Genomic DNA, 21,415 nt, shown 5'->3' with positions numbered 1-21,415 from the left:
GCAGCCATCACTATGATTGAAAATATGGAGAGTGGTACTCAGTGATGTATTGGATTTGCCCCAAACATAACACTTTGTATTCAGAACAAAAAGTTAATTGCTTTGCCACATGTTTTGCAGTATTACATTAGTGCCTTGTTGCAAACAGAATGCATGTTTTGGAATATTTTTATTCTGTACAGGCTTCCTTTTCACTCTGTAATTTATGTTAGTATTGAGGAGTAACTACAATGTTGTTGATCCATCCTCAATTTTCTCCTATCACAGCCATTAAACAATGTAACTGTTTTAAAGTCACCATTGGCCTCATGGTGAAATCCCTGAGCGGTTTCCTTCCTCTCCGGCAACTGAGTTAGGTAGGATGCCTGTTTCTTTGTAGTGACTAGGTGTATTGATACATCATCCAAAGTGTAATTAATAACATCACCATGCTCAAAGGGATATTCAATGTTTGCTTTTTTTTTATTTGTACCAACCTACCAATAGGTGCCCTTCTTTGCGAGGCATTGGAAATCACTTTCATGGGATTTCCACAACATTCTAAAGGGTCCATTTTGACATCTTGACTTCCAACATTATTATATTCACTGTAAACAACAATATAACATTTGACACAAATCTGCTACTTTGACCACTTTCACAAAGTGTGTGTTTGAACTCTTCCTCTACTTTTCTGCTATTCAAATCTGAAATCAGAGCAAAAATATCTAACGATACAGCTGTTTTGGTAACCTCCCAAAAAATTCTAACAACTGAAATTCTAACCACTTTCCCAAGAAGTGAGACAAAAAGTTAGTGTAGGAAATCTTCCTCTGCTTTTCAAATATGAAATCAGAACAGGAATAGTTTCTAACAATCAAAGGTTAGAGCTGTTTTAGTAACCTCATTGACTGCTTTCATTGAGCTAACGTCCCACTCATGTAACTTCGTTGGTGACATTTCCCTGGTTAGCATAGCAACATTTGATCTCACTTTGCATTTAATAGCCCTCTTGACTCAGTCTGTTAGATGTGCCACAATTTTTGTTTTCTACAGTTAAGAAGTCACAAAAACATTGAGACCAGTACACACACTCCTTCCACAAGGATCTGCTGTCCAGATTGACAAGCCCATCTTGACGTTGTTGTACAAGAGAGAGTATGCACAGTTGATACAAGCTGCGACCACAGAAAATAATACCCTGCTGGATCCAGTGTTAATTTCACAACCACAAACTTGCTTCCATTCAGATGTGCTGCAGAGATACTGAAGCTATCACAACCTAGTGTATTGCATTTTCACTCCGACCTGTGAACAGCAGCAATACGGTCCACAGCAGCAATACGGTCCAGTCTGCCGGAAAATCACTTGAAGAAGTAAACAACCCAGATAGTGGTCGCACAGGAACAGGCGTATACATTCCTGAATTAGATGTTCAAAATACTGTATGTAGAAGACAAACCAATGAACTCTACCACTGGGTAGAGGTGAGGCCAAATGTAAGATCAGAGCCATTTTGATAGATGTGTGGCAGAAGAGGTGGGACTCTGAGCCCAAGGGCCAGGATTTATATGCCCTCTAAAGAAAGGTCGGTGGACCAAGATTCAAAGGTCAGATTAGGAAGTTAGAGTTGGTGTTCGGTAAGCATAATGCTTTGCGTCTGGAGTGCATGGTTGATGTAACAGTGGAGCATGTGTTGTATTGTTACAGGTATGTTGAGGAGAGGGTGATATTCAAGTGTAGGGTCATTAAGGTTGGGGGGTTTGGAAGGGATTTGGGGGATGGTCTGTTGGAAGTTAATATGGCTTTTTTATTTTCTTAGTAGTATGAGGATTTAGTTTTATGGGTTTTCTTGTCTATCAAAGTAGAGCTTTGAGAATCGTGATTGACCACGCACTCCAGCACAGTAGGTGGCGGCATGCACCGTAGACGTTTAAGACCGCCAATCTACCAAAGAAGAAGTAAACGGAATCAAGAACGACCAAGATCAATTTCCACGTTAAGCGTTTTTGTTGTTATTTAGACATGTATTAACCCTAGAACTCAAAATATTGATAGATGTTATCTAGGTAACGCTAACTAGCTACTAACAATGGCTAACTGTGTGGTTTTTCACACTCAAATAGCCTCCGTTATGGAGGTGCTAGCGAATGCTGCCGTGGCAGAGATCTGTAAACTCGTAGACGACGACTATGCAGTGTTTCGATTGGAAATAACTCAAAGCCAGAAAGAAAACCGGGGATTGCGGAGGAAACTACAGCTACTGGAAATGAAGGTATCACGGGAGCGCGCAGAGAGGACAATGCGAGAGCGCGTTCTCGCCAGTCGTCCCAGTAGTGTCAAGATCCTCGACCAATACAGAGGGATGGCAAGAGGTACATTTTGCAGGACGAGGCTTCTGGGCCTGTTGCCCCGTTCCCCTCTGCGCATGTGTGACTTTAGATGCGTTATTAACCACATAGTTAACCAGAATTGGGTCTTTGACAGTTTTGGAATAGTATGCAATAATTCCCCTGATTACTTAGCAATCTTGCACAAAGACACAATATCATATTCTAACCATTAAAAAAAAAATGTACTGCATTTATTTACTCAATGAAAATAAGATGCATGGAACATAATCAATCTATAAATAGTATATGTTTTGCGAAGTGTTACCTTACATCCGTGCCAATTCTAGACAGTGATTGTGTCCGAATACCCATACTTAAACTGCATACTGTGTACTCATCGTCGCATACTATTTAGCAAGTACCATTAGTAAAAAAGTATGCAGTATGCAACGGCCGCAACGCAGTAGCTACTCCTGACTGGCTGAGTATGTGGGGCAGGACTGAGTGCGGGTGGATTTTTACAAATTCAGCAGACATTACATTAACCAACTTGATAATGATTAATTTCTCTAAATAGAATAGGCCTACTCAGGCTGGTTATAGTTAACTTGTCACATTCGACCTACACTGTAGCCCAGGGGTCTGGTCTCATAGACTAGATGTAACATAGTAAAATGTAAATCCGGGAGACCAAATTAGTATGATAGGTTATGTTTGGTATGGTTACATAAGGCAGATGGTTACTTAAGGCAAAACATTTAGTCGATAACTCAAACATCTTTTGAATCTCATTACGGACAACTTTAGCATTTTTAGCTAATTGGCAACTTTAACTACTTACTTATTTTTTAGGTACTTTGCAACTACATAGCATGTTAGCTAACCCCCTAACCTTAACACTTTTACCTAACCCTAACCCCTAGCCTAGCTAATGTTAGCCAGCTAGCATTCGTAGCATATATGTTTTGCAAGTTCATAACATATTGTAAGTTCTGCAAATTTGTAACATATCATATGAAATGGGTGATTCAAATCAAATGTATTTATAAAGCCCTTCTTACATCAGCTGATGTTACAAAGTGCTATACAGAAACCCAGCCTAAAACCCCAAACAGCAAGCAATGCAGGTGTGGAAGCACGGTGGCAAGGAAAAACTCCCTAGAAAGGCCAGAACCTAGGAAGAAACTTAGAGGAACCAGGCTATGAGGGGTGGCCAGTCCTCTTCTGGTTGTGCCGGATGGAGATTATAACAGAACATGGCCAAGATGTTCAAATGTTCATAGATGACCAGCAGGGTCAAATAATAACAATCACAGTGGTTGTCGAGGGTGCAACAGGTCAGCACCTCGGGAGTAAATGTCAGTTGGCTTTTCATAGCCAATCATTCAGAGTATCTCTACCGCTCCTCCTGTCTCTAGAGTTGAAAACAGCAGGTCTGGGACAAGTAGCACATCCGGTGAACAGGTCAGGATTCCATAGCCGCAGGCAGAACAGTTGAAACTGGAGCAGCAGCACGGCCAGGTGGACTGGGGACAGCAAGGAGTCATCAGGCCAGGTAGTCCTAAGGCATGGTCCTAGGGCTCAGGTCCTCCGAGAGAGAGAGAGAGAATACTTAAATTCACACAGGACACCGCATAAGACAGGAGAAATACTCCAGATATAACAGACTGACCCTAGCCCCCCTACACATAAACTACTGCAGCATAAATATTGGAGGCTGAGACCGGAGGGGTCGGGAGACACTGTGGCCCCGTCCGACGATACCCCCGGACAGGGCCAAACAGGCAGGATATAACCCACCCACTTTACCAAAGCACAGCACCCACACCACTAGGGGGATATATTCAAACCACCAACTTACCATCCTGAGACAAGGCCGAGTATAGCCCACAAAGAACTCCGCCATGGCACATCCCAAGGGGGGCACCAACCTGGACAGGAAGATCACGTCAGTGACTCAACCCCCTCAAGTGACGCACCCCTCCTAGGGACGGCATGGAAGAGCACCAGTAAGCCAGTGACTCAGCCCCTGTAATAGGGTTAGAGGCAGAGAATCCCAGCGAAGAGAGGGGAACTGGCCAGGCAAAGACAGCAAGGGCGGTTCGTTGCTCCATTGCCTTTCTGTTCACCTTCACACTCCTGGGCCAGACTACAGTCAATCATAGGACCTACTGAAGAGATGAGTCTTCAACAAAGACTTAAAGGTTGAGACCGAATCTGCGTCTCTCACATGGATAGGCAGACCATTCCATAAAAATTGAGCTCTATAGGAGAAATCCCTGCCTCCAACTGTTTGCTCCCATGCTTTTCTAGGGACAGTAAGGAAGCCTGTGTCTTGTGACCGTAGGTATGTACGGCAGGACCAAACCGGGAAAGACAGGTAGGCGCAAGCCCATGTAATGCTTTGTAGATTCGCAGTAAAACCTTAAAGTCAGCCCTTGCCTTAACAGGAAGCCAGTGTAGAGAGGCTAGCATTGGAGTAATATGATCAATAGTCAAGATTCTAGCAGTCGTGTTTAGCACTAACTGAAGTTTATTTAGTGCTTTATCCGCGTAGCCAGAAAGTAGAGCATTGCAGTAGTCTAACCTAGAAGTGACAAAAACATGGATGAATTTTTCTGCATTATTTTTGGACAGAAAGTTTCTGATTTTTCGAATGTTACGTAGATGGAAAAAAGCTTTCCTTGAAACAGTCTTGATGTGTTCGTCAAAAGAGCGATCAGGGTCCCGAGTAACGCCGAGGTCCTTCAGTTTTATTTGAGATGACTGTACAACCATCAAGATTAATTGTCAGATTTAACAGAAGATCTCTTTGTTTCTTGGGACCTAGAACAAGCATCTCTGTTTTGTCCGAGTTTAAAAGTAGAACATTTGCCTCCATCCACTTCCCTATGTCTGAAACACAGGCTTCCAGGGAGGACAATTCTGGGGCTTCACCATGTTTCATCGAAATGTACAGCTGTGTGTCATCTGCATAGCAGTGAAAGTTAACATTATGTTTCCCAAGAGGTAAAATATATAGTGAAAACAATAGTGGTCCTAAAACGGAGACTTGAGGAACACTGCAATTTACAGTTTTGTCAGAGGACAAACCATCCACAGAGACAAACATAACTTTCCGACAGATAAGATCAAACCAGGCCAGAACTTTTCCGTGTAGACCAATTTGGGTTTCCAATCTCTCCAAAAGAATGTGGTGATCGATGGTATCAAAAGCAGCACTAAGGTCTAGGAGCACGAGGACATATGCAGAGCCTCGGTTTGAGGCCATTAAAAGATTTACCACCTTCACAAGTGCAGTCTCAGTGCTATGATAGGGTCTAAAACCAGACTGAAGTGTTTCGTATACATTGTCTTCAGGAAGGCATTGAGTTTCTGCACAACAGCTTTTTCTAAAATTGTTGAGAGGAATGGGAGATTTGATATAGGCCGATGAGTTTTTAGAATCTTTTCTGGGTCAAGGTTTGGCTTTTTCATTAAGCTTTATTCCTGCCACTTTTAGCGAGTTTGGTACACATCCGGTGGATAGAGAGCCGTTTATTATGTTGAACATAGGAGGGCCAAGTACAGGAAGCAGCTCTTTCAGTAGTTTAGTTGGAATAGGGTCCAGTATGCAGCTTGAAGGTTTAGAAGCCATGAATATTTTCATCAATGTGTCAAGAGATATAGTACCAAAAAACTTGAGTGACTCCCTTGATCCTAGGTCCTGGCAGAGTTGTGCAGACTCAGGACAACTGAGCTTTGGAGGAATACGCAGATGTAAACCATTCCAGTATTTTACTTGCTATATTGTATTTACTTTGCCATCATGGCCTTTTTTTGCCTTTACCTCCCTTCTCACCTCATTTGCTCACATTGTATATAGACTTGTTTATACTGCATTATTGACTGTATGTTTGTTTTTACTCCATGTGTAACTCTGTGTCGTTTTATCTGTCGAACTGCTTTGCTTTATCTTGGCCAGGTCGCAATTGTAAATGAGAACTTGTTCTCAACTTGCCTACCTGGTTAAATAAAGGTAAAATAAAATAAATAAAAAAAAAGAGGAGTCGGTAATTTGCTTTCTAATGATCATGATCTTTTCCTCAAAGAAGTTCATAAAACGTATCACTGCTGAAGTGAAAGCCATCCTCTCTTGGGGAATGCTGCTTTTTAGTTAGCTTTGCGACAGTATCAACTTTTTTTTATTGTTCTTATTTTCCTCAATTAAGTTGGAAAATAGGATGATCGAGCAGTATTGAGGGCTCTTCGATACTGCACGGTACTGTCTTTCCAATCTAGTCGGAAGATTTCCAGTTTGGTGTAGCGCCATTTCCTTTCCAATTTTCTGGAAGCTTGCTTCATAGCTCAGGTATATTCTGTATACCAGGGAGCTAGTTTCTTAAGACAAATGTTTTTGGTTTTTAGGGGTGCGACTGCATCTAGGGTATTGCACAAGGTTAAAATTAGTTCCTCGGTTGGGTGGTTAACTGATTTTTGTCCTCTGACGTCCTTGGGTAGGCGGAGGGAGTCTGGAAAGGCATCTTGGAAGCTTTGGGTTGTCCGAGAATTTATAGCACAACTTTTTTATGATCCTTGGTTGGGGTCTGAGCAGATTATTTGTTGCGATTGTAAACGTAATAAAATGGTGGTCCGATAGTCCAGGATTATGAGGAAAAACATTAAGATCCACAACATTTGTTACACGGGACATAACTAGGTCCAGAGTATGACTGTGGCAGTGAAAAGGTCCGGAGACATGTTGGACAAAACCAAGAGTCGGTGATGGCTCCGAAAGCCTTTTGGAGTGGGTCTGTGGACTTTTACATGTGAATATTAAAGTCACCAAATATGTGAATATTATCTGCCATTATTACAAGGTGGGATAGGAATTCAGGGAACTCAGTGAGGAACGCTGTATATGGCCCAGAAGGCCTGTAAAACAGTAGCTATAAAAAAAGTGATTGAGTAGGCTGCATAGATTTCATGACTAGAAGCACAAAAAAAGAAAACGTAGTTTATTTTTTTGTGAATTGAAATTTGCTATTGTAAATATTAGCAACACCTCCGCCTTTGCGGGATGCGCGGGGGATATAGTCACTAGTGTAACCAGGAGGTAAGGCCTCATTTAACACAGTCAATTTATCAGGCTTAAACCATGTATCAGTCAGGCCAGTCACATCAAGATTATGATCAGTGATTCATTCATTCATTGACTATAACTGCCTTGGAAGTGAGGGATCTAACATTACGTAGCCGTATTTTGAGATGTGAGGTATCACAATCTCTTTCAATAATGGCAGGAATAGAGGAGGTTTGTATTCCAGTGAGATTGCTAAAGCGAACACCGCCATGTTTAATTTTGCCCAACCTAGTTTGAGGCACAGACACGGTCTCAATGGGGATAGCTGAACTGACTGCACTGACTGTGCTAGTGGCAGACTCCACTAAGCTGGCAGGCTGGCTAACAGCCTGCTACCCGGCCTATACCCTATCTCATTGTGGAGCTAGGGGAGTTAGAGCCCTGTCTATGTTTGTAGATAAGATGAGAGCACCCCTCCAGCTAGGATGGAGTCCGTCACTCCTCAACAGGCCAGGCTTGGTCCTGTTTGTGGGTGAGTCCCAGAAAGAGGGCCAATTATCTACAAATTCTATCTTTTGGGGGGGCAGAAAACAGCTTTCAACCAGCGATTGAGTTGTGAGACTGCTGTAGAGCTCATCACTCCCCCTAACTGGGAGGGGGCCAGAGACAATTACTCGATGCCGACACATCTTTCTAGCTGATTTACACGCTGAAGCTCTGACTGTTTCATCCTAACATCGTTGGTTCCGAAGTAGATAACAATATCCCTATACTCTCGCCATTTTTAGCTTTAGCCAGCACCATCTTCAGATTAGCTTTAACATAGGTAGCCCTGCCCCCTCGTAAACAGTGAATGATCGCTGGATGATTCCTTTTAAGTCTAATACTGCGGGTAATGGAGTCGCCAATTACTAGGGTTTTCAATTTGTCAGAGCTAATGGTGGGAGCCTTCGGCGTCTCAGATCCCGTAACGGGAGGAGTAGAGACCAGAGAAGGCTCGGCCTCTGACTCCGATTAATGGGGAGAACCCGAGCCTCTGACTCCGATTAATGGGGAGAACCGGTTGAAAGTTTCTGTCGGCTGAATGAGCGACACCGGTTGAGCATTCCTACAGCATTTCCTTTCAGAAGCCATGAGAAAATTGTCCGGCTGCGGGGACTGTGCGAGGAGATTTATACTACTATCTGTATTTACTGGGGGCACAGACGCTGTTTCATCCTTTCCTACACTGAAATGACCCTTGTCTAACGATTGCGTCTGAAGCTGGGCTTGCAGCACATCTATCCTCGCCGTAAGGCGATCGTTCTCCTGTATATTATGAGAACAGCGACTGCAATTAGAAGGCATCATGTTAATGTTACTACTTTTAGCTTCGGCTGGTGGAGGTCCTGACGAACCATGTACAGATAAAGCGTCCGGAGTGAAAAGTTGAATGAAAAAAGTTGAGTGAGGGAAAAACTAAAAATATAAACGGTAATTAAAAAGTTAAAAACCGTAAAGTTGGCAGGTAACAAAGTAAGGTTAGCAACAAAACGACATACACAAATGAATACATACCATACGAAACGTAACATATCAGTATCTGCAGCACTTCAAGAACAGGGTTTGCTTACCCCTGCCATAGCTCATCTATCCTATTTAAAACGTAATATTTATTAGTGAAACAAAATTGCTGTAACATACAGTGCATTCGGAAAGTATTCAGACCCCACATTTTGTTACGTTACTACCTTATTCTAAAATGGATTAAATTGGGGTTTGTTTCCCCTTATCAATCGACACACAATAATGACAAAGCAAAAACAGGTATTGTTTTGAAAATCTATAAAAAATAAAAATAAAAATGAAATATCACATTTACATAAGTATTCAGACCCTTTACTCAGTACTTTGTTGAAGCACCTTTGGGAGTTTTTGTTAAAATTTGTAATACATTTGCAGAAATGTCTAAACCTGTTTTCGCTTTGGCATTATGGGGTATTGTGTGTAGATTGTGGAAAAGGTTGAGGGGAAATGTGGAAAAGGTTGAGAGGTCTGAATACTTTCCGAATGCACTGTATATAAATTAAATCAAATAACCTAGTACACACATCAAATGTTCAAATAAAAAGGATATTGCACAGAAAAACGTGGACAGTCGGATGCTTTCAAATTCAGAACCCCTGGACAGCAACATAAAATTAAAGCACTGATCATTGGGAACGAGATCAGAATCAATGGTAAGGCTTCATCCATACATTAAATCGTTAAATAGGTAGCCTAGCCTGCAAAACTAAAACAATCCATATGTTAAAATCAAAAGGCCTGATTAACATGACATCAATAACGCAGCCATATCCCGAATCCCCTGTGCTGACACGTTCAGATATCAAAATATGGTCTAGTATTTAGTTTAAAAGCTCTGACGAAGGCCAAGAAAACAAGAAACACTTTTCAATGAGAAAACAGAAACCCTCTTTGGGTGAAAAAAAAACTTCTGTTTTCAACAATGTAGTGCTTACGATTCAATACTCAATTATTTTGAGAGCAAAATCTACATCTTCCCAATTAAGTAGCCTACTTGTTGTTTGGCTACTCAAAGAGAAATAGGGCAAATCACTCGCAGCTCACCTCTTCCAATGCATTGTGGGAAAGTGTGCATCTAATTCTACTAGATAAAGAGCTGAGATGAGTATAACATCCTGGCATTTAAACCATCTCGATCATCGAAAATTCACATAATTATATTTTCGCATACTGAGAATGCATCATGCGCGATTGAGTTTTTTCACGCTATTCGTTGATTTCGGTAGCGCATCCCCTTATCTAATTGATCAGCTGTTGTCAAAGGCGAAATTAGTATTTCAAGTATACTAGATTTTTTAAATGTCGCATACTATTACACTTTGTTTTTGCATACTCAAACGGCATACTTATTAGGATGCAAGTATGGGAATTCGGACACATCCACTGTCAAAACTGTCAATGGTGTACTATATGGCGTTGAGCATTGACAGTAGCTAACCTAACCACCTCTTTTCCCTCAATCGCTCTCTCTGGTGAAGGACATCTCTCTGGAGGCCACAAGAGCTTTGTGAAGCCAGCAAGAGACAATACATGGAGAGATGACCAACCAATCACTGTTGATGAGGGGAGTGGAACCTCATCCCAGCACGTTATGGTGCTAGAGGTTAGTGTAATAGTGTAACATAAAAAAATTACAGTACATCAAATAGGTCGTCATTGTAAATAAGAATTTGTTCTTAACTGACTTGCTTATAAATAAAGGATATTTTTTTATTTTTTATTAACTTGCTAACATGTACATCCTAATTTATAGCTTGTTAGACTTCACTATGACGTTGTTATCCAATTCAACTCATGTACCGATAATAACCTCCTCTCTTCTTGAGTCAGTCTGTAGATGTAGAGGCTGCAGGTCCTGGAGGATCGTCTCTGGTCAAGCAGGAGAGGACTGAAGAAGACGACCCACAACAAAACAGAAACATCCAGACTGAAGCAGCGGCTGGAGTGGCATCCCCTTTAGCCACAAAGTACCTCACCGCCTCGCCCCAGCCCAGGACCAAAGCCAACATCACAGAGGACAGTGGAACGCTGAACGCTGTCCTCAAGTCAGAGACCGACACAGAGACTTTAATTGTAACACAAAGGCTTTTACACACAGGATCTGACCACAGGTCAGACCCAGAGAGACTGGGGCTGGGGCCACTTGGCTGTCCTCCTGCTCCTGGCTCAGAGTATTTACTTTACAGTAACCCGAGCCCAAGGACAGTTCATTCCCATCGAGATGCAGGTGACGCGTTAGAGACTGGCAATGATCCGTCTTGTTCTTACAATACAGAGGTGGACCCTGGCAACATGCCCTTGGGTTTAGAGACACATAATGATCTGTCTAGAGGGGACTGGAACCGGTACAGTAGTAGCGTATACTCTGAAGGGTGCCTAGATAAGAAAGAGGAGGTTATAGTGGTAGATGAGGTGACTGTGAAAGTGGAGGGCGATGCTCCTCCCACATGGAATGCAGATAGTCATCTAGGAAACAGACACTCACAGGGCAGAGATTTGTTAGATTACAGTGGAAGCTTAGGGACAAATCAAAATGTCGCCACCCACTCCCCTTTACACGCGTTCAGGGATCGCGACCCAGTGTCCACGACAATGGGGCCTTCCGATTCACACGGCAACATCCTTTTCAATCAGGTATTGAACTCGAAGGACCAAAGGACCAAGGCTCAGGCAGGGGGAGCAACATCAGACAATAGTAATGAGAAACGGTTCCTCTGCATGTTCTGTAACAAAGGGTTCAGCTGCCTCCAGAAGTTGGAGATCCACCAGAGGGTCCACACAGGGGTGAAACCCTTCAGCTGTACCCAGTGTCATATGCGCTTCTCCCACTCGTCCAGCCTTAAGAGGCACCAGAGGGTCCACACAGGGGTGAAACCATTCAGCTGTACCCAGTGTCACATGCGCTTTGCCCAGGCTGGTGACTTGAAGAGGCACCAGAGGGTCCACACGGGGGAGAAACCCTATAGCTGTACCCAATGTCACATGCGCTTCGCCCAGGCTGGCAACCTGAAGATGCACCTGAAGGTCCACACGGGAGAGAGGCCGTTTGCCTGCACGGACTGCGGGAAGAGGTTCTCTGAGAGGAGCTACCTCATGATACACCAGCAGAAAAACCATTCCACTCTAGAACATAGAAAGTAACCTTTCCACTCGTTAGACATTTAGATCAAACTCTGCATTAAATACAAAGATACAATTTCATTGTTATCAGCAGAAAAGATCCAGAGATCCATTTGGAATAACAAGAGTAACAGATTTCAGTGTTGAATATTCCTGGGTAGAATATTGCATCCAGACATAGTAGATATGTAAGCCGAAAAAGTCTGTTATATATTGTGTTTGTACTGTGTAGGCTATATAATGTTCACAAATGCCTATTTCATTACTTCCATTCAACTACTTTAGTTTTTTCCCCAAGACACTTTTAATGAGAATGTATGCAGTTGATTAAATTCATGCAGATTTTTTGTTGAGACGTGGTTTTCATATGGTGTATTTCAAACGTGTTTGTTTAATAAACACAAAATGGGACTTTTCATTCTAAGACTTTCATTGAGACTCCCTTTAACATACATCATATCTGATCTCACCCTATTCTGCCTACACAAAACAGTGCTTATAAGCAAATAACTTACTAAATAATACTAACATACCTTCTGTACACGTCAAAATAGTTAGTCAGGTTGGTCTGACTTTTGACTTATCACAGCTTACTTATTTTTACCCACAGCAATGTTTATGTCCACCATGATGGATTTAACAACAATGAAGTCATTATGTAACTACAGTATAGGACTGAAACGTAGTGGAAACGTATCTGTGCGTGTGTACGTACCTGAGGGAGTGTATGTCTGTGTAATCTGTATCACCTGTCTCTTCCAGGAGAAGGAGGGTCCAGAGGTGCTGCTGGTGAAGGAGGAGGGATGTGAGGAGGGTCTGAGGAACCATGGTCATGGAATTTCTATAACATTTAAGCTTATTTACTGCATTTCTACACAATTTAAAACTCTAAAATGCAATTTGGAGAACAGCAAAAACAAATTGACATCTTGTTGCTGTAGCTTCAAATTGAGGAGCAATTAGGGTTCAGTGCCTGGGTCAAGGGCAGATGAAGTAGACATGGAGGATGGGAAGCCTGATCTGCACTGGTGAAAGAGGAAACAATAGAAGACTGACCAGAGAGTATTGATCTGCTGAGTGGACAAAAGATGGGAGGAGCAAGGTAAGGGGGACATACAGTTAATTAGGTACACCCATCTAGTACCAGGTCAGGCCCCCTTTTGCCTCCAGAATAGCCTGAATTCTTCGGGGCGCAGATTCTACAAGTTGGAAACGTTCCACATGGATATTGGTCCATGCTGACGCGATGGCATCGCGCAGCTGTTGCAGATTGGCCGGCATTACACCACCGCTACCAGCCTATACCGTTGACACCAGGAAGGATGGGTCCATGGACTCATACTGCTTGTGCAAAATCCTGACTCTGCTATCAGCATGATTTAACAGGAACCGGGATTAGTCAGACCAGGCAATGTTTTCCCCTCCTCCAGTGTTGGTGATCGCATGCCCACTGGAGCCTCATCTTCTTGTTTTTAGCTGATAGGAGTGGAACCCGGTGCTGCAATAGCCACTCTGTGACAAGGATCGACGAGTTATGCATTGCATTGTAAGATGTCGTTCTGCACACCACTGTTGTACGGCGCTGTTATTTGTTTATTTGTGGCCCGCCTGTTTGCTTGCACGATTCTTGCCATCTGGGTGGCCATCTTGGATTTCCAGACCCGGACGGGTGCAGCCAAGGGCCCAGGGAACGGCATCACCGAGCGGACCAGAACTGGAGGTTAGTGGCGACATTGTGGAGGTCAGTGGATGGGACAGCGTCCTCAACTCTGGGCTGGGGAACAACACTGTTAACCACAACCAGAAACAGACAGTCAAACACAAAACATCCAAACTTAGTCTCCATGACAACAGACTGGTAGAGACCATGGCCAGTCCGCCTTCTATAGGTTCTATCAACTGGAACAGGGACCCTGCGACAACACAGACACTTCCTGGCCTTCGTCCTCTTCACACTCTCCTTATGTTAAACCAGACCTGACAATGCCAATGCCTCAACACCAAATGGCTACACAAGCACATTGGCAAATGACAGTAGTTGAGAAAGAATCAGTAAAGGTGGCAGCGCCAAAGAGAAATGATTCCTGTGTTCATTCTGTGGGAAAGTCATCCATTTCCCCAAACAGGTGTAGATCCACCAGAGGATGCACAAGATGGAAAAAACATTCGGTTGCCACTTGTGCCCGGACTGTTTCACCCACTCGTCCAGTCTGGAGAGGCACCAGAAGGTCCACACAGGACAGAAACCCTACAGCTGACCCCGGTGTGAGAAGAGGTTCTAAAGATACACATGAAGATCCACACGGGAGAGGCCGTTGCCTGTATCCACTGTTGGAAGAGGTTCTCAGAGAAGATCAACCTCAGGATACACCAGCAAAAATGCACATGGCCCATGTATAGAGTATAATAATGTAATGTAGTACTAGGTAGTTTGTAGTTTGTTTGTACTTAATTCTGTTGGTTTTGGATGTAGTAGGGAACTGGATGAGGTGAACTGAGGAAAGAATGAATATGATGAGGCAGAGTAGATGACATGGGGATGGTTGGTGTGATGGTATCTGTAAAAGTTTAATACAAAATTGACTCTGTGCTGACTGACATGGTCATTTTTGTATCATTGCAGGGACTGAGCTCAGACGAATCAGAACCATAGATCACTGTTCTGTTCCGGAACACTAGAGATCACTTTTGTTCCCAGTTCTGTTTCGTTCTTTTCCGGTTTTCGGTTCTGTTCTCTGAACTGGTTCCAAACCTCTTGAATGTTTTGGCATTCAGGTCCAAAAAGTCACTTTCTGAGCACTTCTACATTGGGCAAATATGTATGGAAGGTTTCATTTCAATCAAAAAGGGATTGAATTCAAATAGATATACCCAGAGGCTCAAATCAGGGATCCAGTCTGCAGCCCAGACCCTTCTCTTCACGGTCAGTGGAGGGAGGAAGCTGATAGAGATAGACCCTCCTGATACTACGATATTAACACCACAGTATCCATAATGAACAGAGCAGGTCACTCTGGGCTTCAGGATTCACAGAGAGTGGTGGGAACTTAACAGGAAGTCTGTCTTCTCTTTCAGGATCTCATCTCATGCCTGGTGAATGGGTTCATACAAAGACTGGGCCTGGTTCAAGCCTTCCTCAGCTACCTCAGAGTTACCCAACCAATACAGACAAGCTAAGGACGGGCGTTCACCACAAGCGGTACCTAGCCTATAACACAGCAAACAATCCCAAGAACACCCAAACAATGGTTAGATGTCAAGGAGGGAGCTCAAAGACTAACTACTTGAGGGTGGTGGCTCCTGCTTCTACCTCCTCTGGTGTCATTTGGTCACAACATGGGAGGGTGAGTATTGGGATGGACGCCGATAAGCCTGCCACATGTGTGGGAAGTGCTTCACTGATGAGAACTATATGAAGAAACACAAGACCATTCACACCAAGGAGAGGCCCTTCAAGTACAAACTATGTACACAATAACTTTTCCTTCCTGAGTACCCTTATCAGACATAGGCGTATCCACAACAGGGAGAAATTGTTGCAGTGTGGCCTGAAATGTACACAGGGGATATCTGGTAACCATTCTTTATCTGACATATTATAGTTATCATGTGAAGTGTCTTGGGGTAAGAGGATATTTAACCACATACCCCTTATCGACCCTTTGTTAAATTGTCATTTGAAACAGGCTTGTATAAATACCTGTTTTTAGAGAGACAGTAAACCTAGGCTAGAACAAGGACAGTTTAATATTTACCTTACTGAGGTGTAAGATGGAATAAAGTAATATTATTTTCTACTATATTATTGCTAACACACTGTTCTTTTTTAAACAAGTCTGCTCTTATCTTGAAAGATAGTGATCTTAGGAGATTTGGTGTGTAATGTAATAGATGGGTTGGTTGTTTAGCACCAAAACCGACATGCACAATAATGGAGCAAAACAGATTTTAGCCATATTAGATTTGAGCCATATTTAGCCACAGATTTTAGCCATATTAGTATCGACATGAAATCACTCAAAACACCTCAAAACAAGGCATGGTATTAAGAACAAGCTGAAACGAGCCACTTATGATTCCACAATTAGCAGTTTCTTGTCATTCTTGCTAGCAATCTGGCCATCCTGAATCACAACAGGATGACTTTTGCCCCATGGAAACGCGCATTTTTCATGACGGCGTCACAGTCTATATGCAGCACTGTAAGTCAAAGAACAGGGCGCGTAACTTTCTCATTTCACCACACCATTTGAGCTATGACGCCAACCAATAAGATCACTTCTCTTTAGTTTAAACGGAAGTGAACATTGACCATGAACAATTTCCACGTTAGCGTTTTTTGGGGTTATTATATCGACGTTTATTGAAACCATGTAACTCCAAATATGACTAATTTAGCGGCACGGCATCACATACTTTTCCCAGGTAGTGTTTAGTTCGTGTTGGAGACAGGACTTGGTTGATAGATGGTATCTTGGTAACGCTATCTAGCTGCTAACGTTAGCTAACAATGGCTAACTGTATGGTTTTTCACACTCAAATAACTTCCATCATGGAGGTGCTAGCGAATGCAGCCGTGGCAGAGATCTGTAAACTCGTAGACGACGACTATGCAGTGTTTCGTTTGGAAATGTCTCAAAGCCAGAAAGAAAACACGGCATTGCGGAGGAAACTACAGCTACTAGAACTGAAGGTGGCACGGGAGCGCGTCCTCGGCAGTCGTCCCAGTAGTGTCAAGATCCTCGACCGAAGCAGAGGAATGGCAAGAGGTACATTTTTCAGAGGGCCTAGCTGCGGGGCTTCTCGCCCCCTTCCCCTCTGCGCATTTGTGACTTAAGATGAGTTAACCAATATTGTGTCTTGGTCAGTTTTTGGATAATTCCCCTGATTAATTAACTATCTTAGTGGTTAGAGCATTGGTCTAGTAACCGAAAGGTTGCAAGTTTAAATCCCCGAGCTGACAAGGTACAAATCTGTCATTCTGCCTCTGAACAGGCAGTTAACCCACTGTTCCTAGGCCGTCATTGAAAATAAGAATTTGTTCTTAACTGACTTGCCAAGTTAAATAAAGGTTAAAAAAGGTTTAAAAAATGTAAATTAAAAAAACTTGCACAAAGACACTCATATTCTAACGACTTTCTTGATTTACTACATTCCCTTTTATTTACTAATTGAAAACAATATGATGCATGGAACATAAATCGATCTATAAATAGTATATCAAGATGTTATACAAAGTGTTACCTTACATCCTTGCCAATTCTAGACCGTGTCAATAGTGTACAATATAGTGTTGAGCATTGACAGTAGCTAACCTAAACACCTCTTTTCCCCCAATCACACTCTCTCGGGTGAAGGACATCTCACTGGAGGCCACAGCAGCTTTGTTAAGCCAGCGGGACGCAATAAATGGCGAGATGACCAATCAATCACTGTTGATGAGGGGAGTGGAACCTTAACCAAGGTCGTGAAAGAGGTTAGTGTAATAGTGTTGCATAAAAATATTCCAGTTATTTGTAAATCAAATGTGGCCTGTTTATTTCAGAAATGTTTCCATCAGCTATTCACTTGCTTACATGTACATCCTAATTTATCTGCCATAGGGGAGCTTGTGAGACCTCCCTGCAACATTGTTATCCAATTAAACTCATGTGCTGGTAATAACCTCCTCTCTTCTTGTCAGTCTGCAGAGGCTGCAGGTCCTAGAGTCAAGCTGGAGAAGGCTGAAGGAGAGGAGGACCCACGGCTCAGCAGAAACATTCAGACTGGAGCGGTTGGAGTGTCCAATATAGCTACGGAGGACTCCACCACCGCCCCAGCACCGCCTAGGACCCAACCCAGCATCACGGAGGTCAGTGGAATGCCGAACGCCGTCCTCAAGTCAGAGACAGACAAGGAGACTTTAACTGTAACACACAGGCTCTTACATACAGGATCTGACCACGGATCAGACTCGGAGAGGCTGGGGCCACTGGGCTGTCCTCCTGCTCCCGGCCTAGAGTACTTTCCGGTATTTCATCAGAGCCAGGTTCATTCCTGTGGTGATGGTGACACGTTAGACACTGGTGGTGATGATCCGTCTTGTTCTTACTCTACAGAGATGGACTCTGGCAACATGCTCTTGTCTTTAGAGACACAGACTGATCTGTCTAGTGGGGACTGGAACCGGTATAGTAGTAATGTATACTCTGATGGGTGCCTAGATAAGAAAAGGGAGGTTATAGTCGTAGATGAAGGGGATGGAGATGTTCCTCTGACATGGAATGCAGACCAGACTCAATTAGGAGGAGGACACTCACAAGGCAGAGATTTCATAGATTATAAGGAAAGTGTAGAGACTAATCCAGATGTCGCCACCCACTCCCCTTTACACGCGTTCAGGGATCGCGACACAATGTCCACATCAATAGGGTCTTCAGATTCCCACAGACGCGTCCTTTTCGATCAGCTATTGAATTCAAAGGACCAAAGGGCCATGGCTCAGGAAGGGGGAGCAACATCAGGCAGTAGTAAAGAGAAACGGTTCCTCTGCATGTTCTGTAACAAAGGGTTCAGCTGCCTCCAGAAGGTGGAAATCCACCAGAGGGTCCACACAGGGGTGAAACCCTTCAGCTGTACCCAGTGTCACATGAGCTTTGCCCAGGCTGGCAACCTAAAGATCCACCAGAGGGTCCACACAGGGGTGAAACCCTTCAGCTGTACCCAGTGTCATATGCACTTCTCTCATTCGTCCAGCCTGAAGAGGCACCAGAGGATTCACGCAGGAGAGAAATCCTTCAGCTGCCCCCCAGTGTGAAAATGCGTTTTCCCACCAGAACCAGCTGAGAAGCACCTGAAGGTCCACACGGGAGAAAGGCTGTTTGTGTGTACACACTGCGGGAAGAAGTTCATAGAGGAGCTACCTCAGTGTACACCAGCTGAAAAACCATTCCACTCTATACCTGAAACCCTACATTAAAGTCAAAGATTCATTTTAATTTCATTGTCAGCGGAAAGGTCCACAGATACCTTTTGTAATAACAAAAGTAACACATTTCCGTCATGAATATTCCTGGGTACAATATTTCATTCAGCCATTGTCTGTTATATACAGCATAAATAAACATATACAGTACCAGTCAAAAGTTTGGACACACCAACTCATTCAAGATTATATATATATTTTTTTACTATTCTCTACATTATTCGAACAATAGTGAAGACCTCAAAACTATGAAATAACACATGGAATCATGTAGTAACCAAAAAACAACAAATCGAACCATATGAGATAATTCAAAGAAGCCACCCTTTGCCTTGACAGTTCCCACATATTCTGAGCACTTCTTGGCTGCTATTCCTTCACTCTGCGGTCCAACTCATCCCAAACCATCTCAATTTAGTTGAGGTTGGGTGATTGTGGAGGCTAGGTCATCTGACACAGCACTCACTCTCCTTCATGGTCAAATAACCCTTTCACAGCCTGGAGGTGTGTTTTGGGTCATTGTCCCGTTGAAAAATAAATGATAGTCCCACTAAGCCCAAACCAGATGGAATGGCATATCGCTGCACAATGCTGTGGTAGCCATGCTGGTTAAGTGTGTTTTGAATTTAAAAAAAAATCATCGACAGTGTCACCAGCAAAGCACCATCACACCACCTCTTCCATTTTTCACGGTGGGAACCACACATGCGGAGATCATCCGTTCACCTACTCTGCGTCTCACAAAGACGCGGCAGTTGGAACCAAAAATCTCAAATTTGGGCTCAGACCAAAGGACAGATTTACACCGGTTTAAAGTCCATTACTCATGTTTCTTCTTCTTATTGGTGTCCTATTAGTAGTGGTTTCTTTGCAGCAATTAGACCATGAAGGCCTGATTCATGCAGTCTCCTCTGAACAGTTGTTGAGATGTATCTGTTACTTGAACTCTGAAGCATTTATTTAGGCTGCAATCTGAGGTGCAGTTAACTCTAATGAACTTCTCTGCAGCAGAGGTAACTCTGGGTCCCAATGAGAGCCAGTTTCATCATAGTGCTTGATGGTTTTTGCGACTGCACTTGAAAGAAACTTTCTTAATATTTTCCAGCGCTTGAAGAAAAAGTGATTGAAATGTTCCAGATTAACTAATCTTCTACTTTCAAGTAATGATGGACTGTCATTTATCTTTGCTTATTTGAGCTGTTCTTGCCATAATATACTTTTTGTAAACCAAATATACCCTCCCCTACCTTGTCACAACACAACTGATTGGCTTAAACACATTAAAGAAAGAAATTCCACAAATTAACTTTTAAGAAGGCACACCTGTTCATTGAAATGCATTCCAGGTGACTACCTCATGAAGCTGGTTGAGAGAATGCCAAAAGTGTGCAAAGCTGTCATCAAGGCAAAGGGTGGCTACTTTGAAGAATGTCAAATATAAAATATATTTTGATATGTTAAACACTTAATTTAAGATGGGATTAATTTATGATACTCTTTGAAGAGGTAGGGTTTCAGAAATTTTCAGAAGATGGGCAGGGACTCTGCTGTTCTAGCTTCAGGGGGAAGCTGGTTCCATCATTGGGGTGCCAGAACAGAAATTAGTTTTGATTGGGCTGAGCAGGAGCTGATCCCTCGTAGGTGTGGGACGGCCTAGAGACAAGATGTGGCAGAACAGAGTGGTCAGGTTGGGATGTAAGGTATGAGCAGTTCCCCTTGCTGCTCCATAGGCAAGCACCATAGTCTTAGTGGATGCGAAGTTTTGACAGGATGCCACTGGAGGAGTAGGGTGACATGGGAGAACTTGGGAAGGTTGAACACAGGCAGGCTACAGTGTTCTGGATAAATAGCAGGGGTTTGATAGATCCCAGCCAAAAGAGTTGCAGTAGTCTATACGGGAGATGACAAGAGCCTGGATTAGGACCTGCACCGTGTGAGGAAGGGTCGTACTCTACGGATGTTGTAGAGCATGAACCTGCGAGGAGCGAGTCACTGCCTTGCAGAGAATGACCGAGTGTTGTCCATGGTCACACCAAGGTTCTTTGCACTCTAGGAAGACACTGTGGTGTTGTCAACCGTGATGGAGAGGTCTTGGAGCGGGCTCCTTCTTGTTGAGCTTGAGGTGCTGCGCCGACATTAAGCTGAGATGTCTCTCTGTGTGCCTGGCAGACATGCATTTGTAGTTTTCATATTGTGCATTTAACACTTATGTTTAATAAAGACAAAATGGGACTTTTCATTCTAAGACTTTCATTGAGACTCTCTTTATACATCACATCTGATCTCACCCCATTCTGCATACACACAACAGAGCTTTATAACCAATATACACTTACTAAATATACCTACACATACCCACACACTAACAAACACCTACTGTAAACATTAAAA

General features: G+C 43.1%; 2 protein-coding genes across 2 annotated transcripts; both read left to right on the top strand.

The window, feature by feature from the left end:
* The first annotated feature begins 1,920 nt into the window (after positions 1-1,920).
* Positions 1,921-12,478, top strand: LOC109894039 (zinc finger protein 662-like). The gene is made up of 3 exons (XM_020487256.2): positions 1,921-2,354; positions 10,419-10,543; positions 10,771-12,478. Exons 1-3 carry the CDS (start codon positions 2,072-2,074, stop codon positions 12,079-12,081), a joined length of 1,719 nt encoding a protein of 572 aa, XP_020342845.2. The 5' UTR covers positions 1,921-2,071; the 3' UTR covers positions 12,082-12,478.
* A 3,859-nt stretch (positions 12,479-16,337) lies between these two features.
* Positions 16,338-21,261, top strand: LOC109894043 (transcription factor Ken-like). Its single transcript, XM_020487259.2, has 3 exons — positions 16,338-16,829; positions 17,418-17,536; positions 17,744-21,261. Exons 1-3 carry the CDS (start codon positions 16,571-16,573, stop codon positions 18,854-18,856), a joined length of 1,491 nt encoding a protein of 496 aa, XP_020342848.2. The 5' UTR covers positions 16,338-16,570; the 3' UTR covers positions 18,857-21,261.
* The last annotated feature ends 154 nt before the right edge of the window (positions 21,262-21,415 follow it).

This window comes from Oncorhynchus kisutch, linkage group LG7 (genome assembly GCF_002021735.2).
Source record: "Oncorhynchus kisutch isolate 150728-3 linkage group LG7, Okis_V2, whole genome shotgun sequence".
NCBI lineage: Eukaryota > Metazoa > Chordata > Actinopteri > Salmoniformes > Salmonidae > Oncorhynchus > Oncorhynchus kisutch.
The sequence above is the reverse complement of the archived record's forward strand: the minus strand, read 5'-3'. Positions and strand labels throughout refer to the sequence as shown.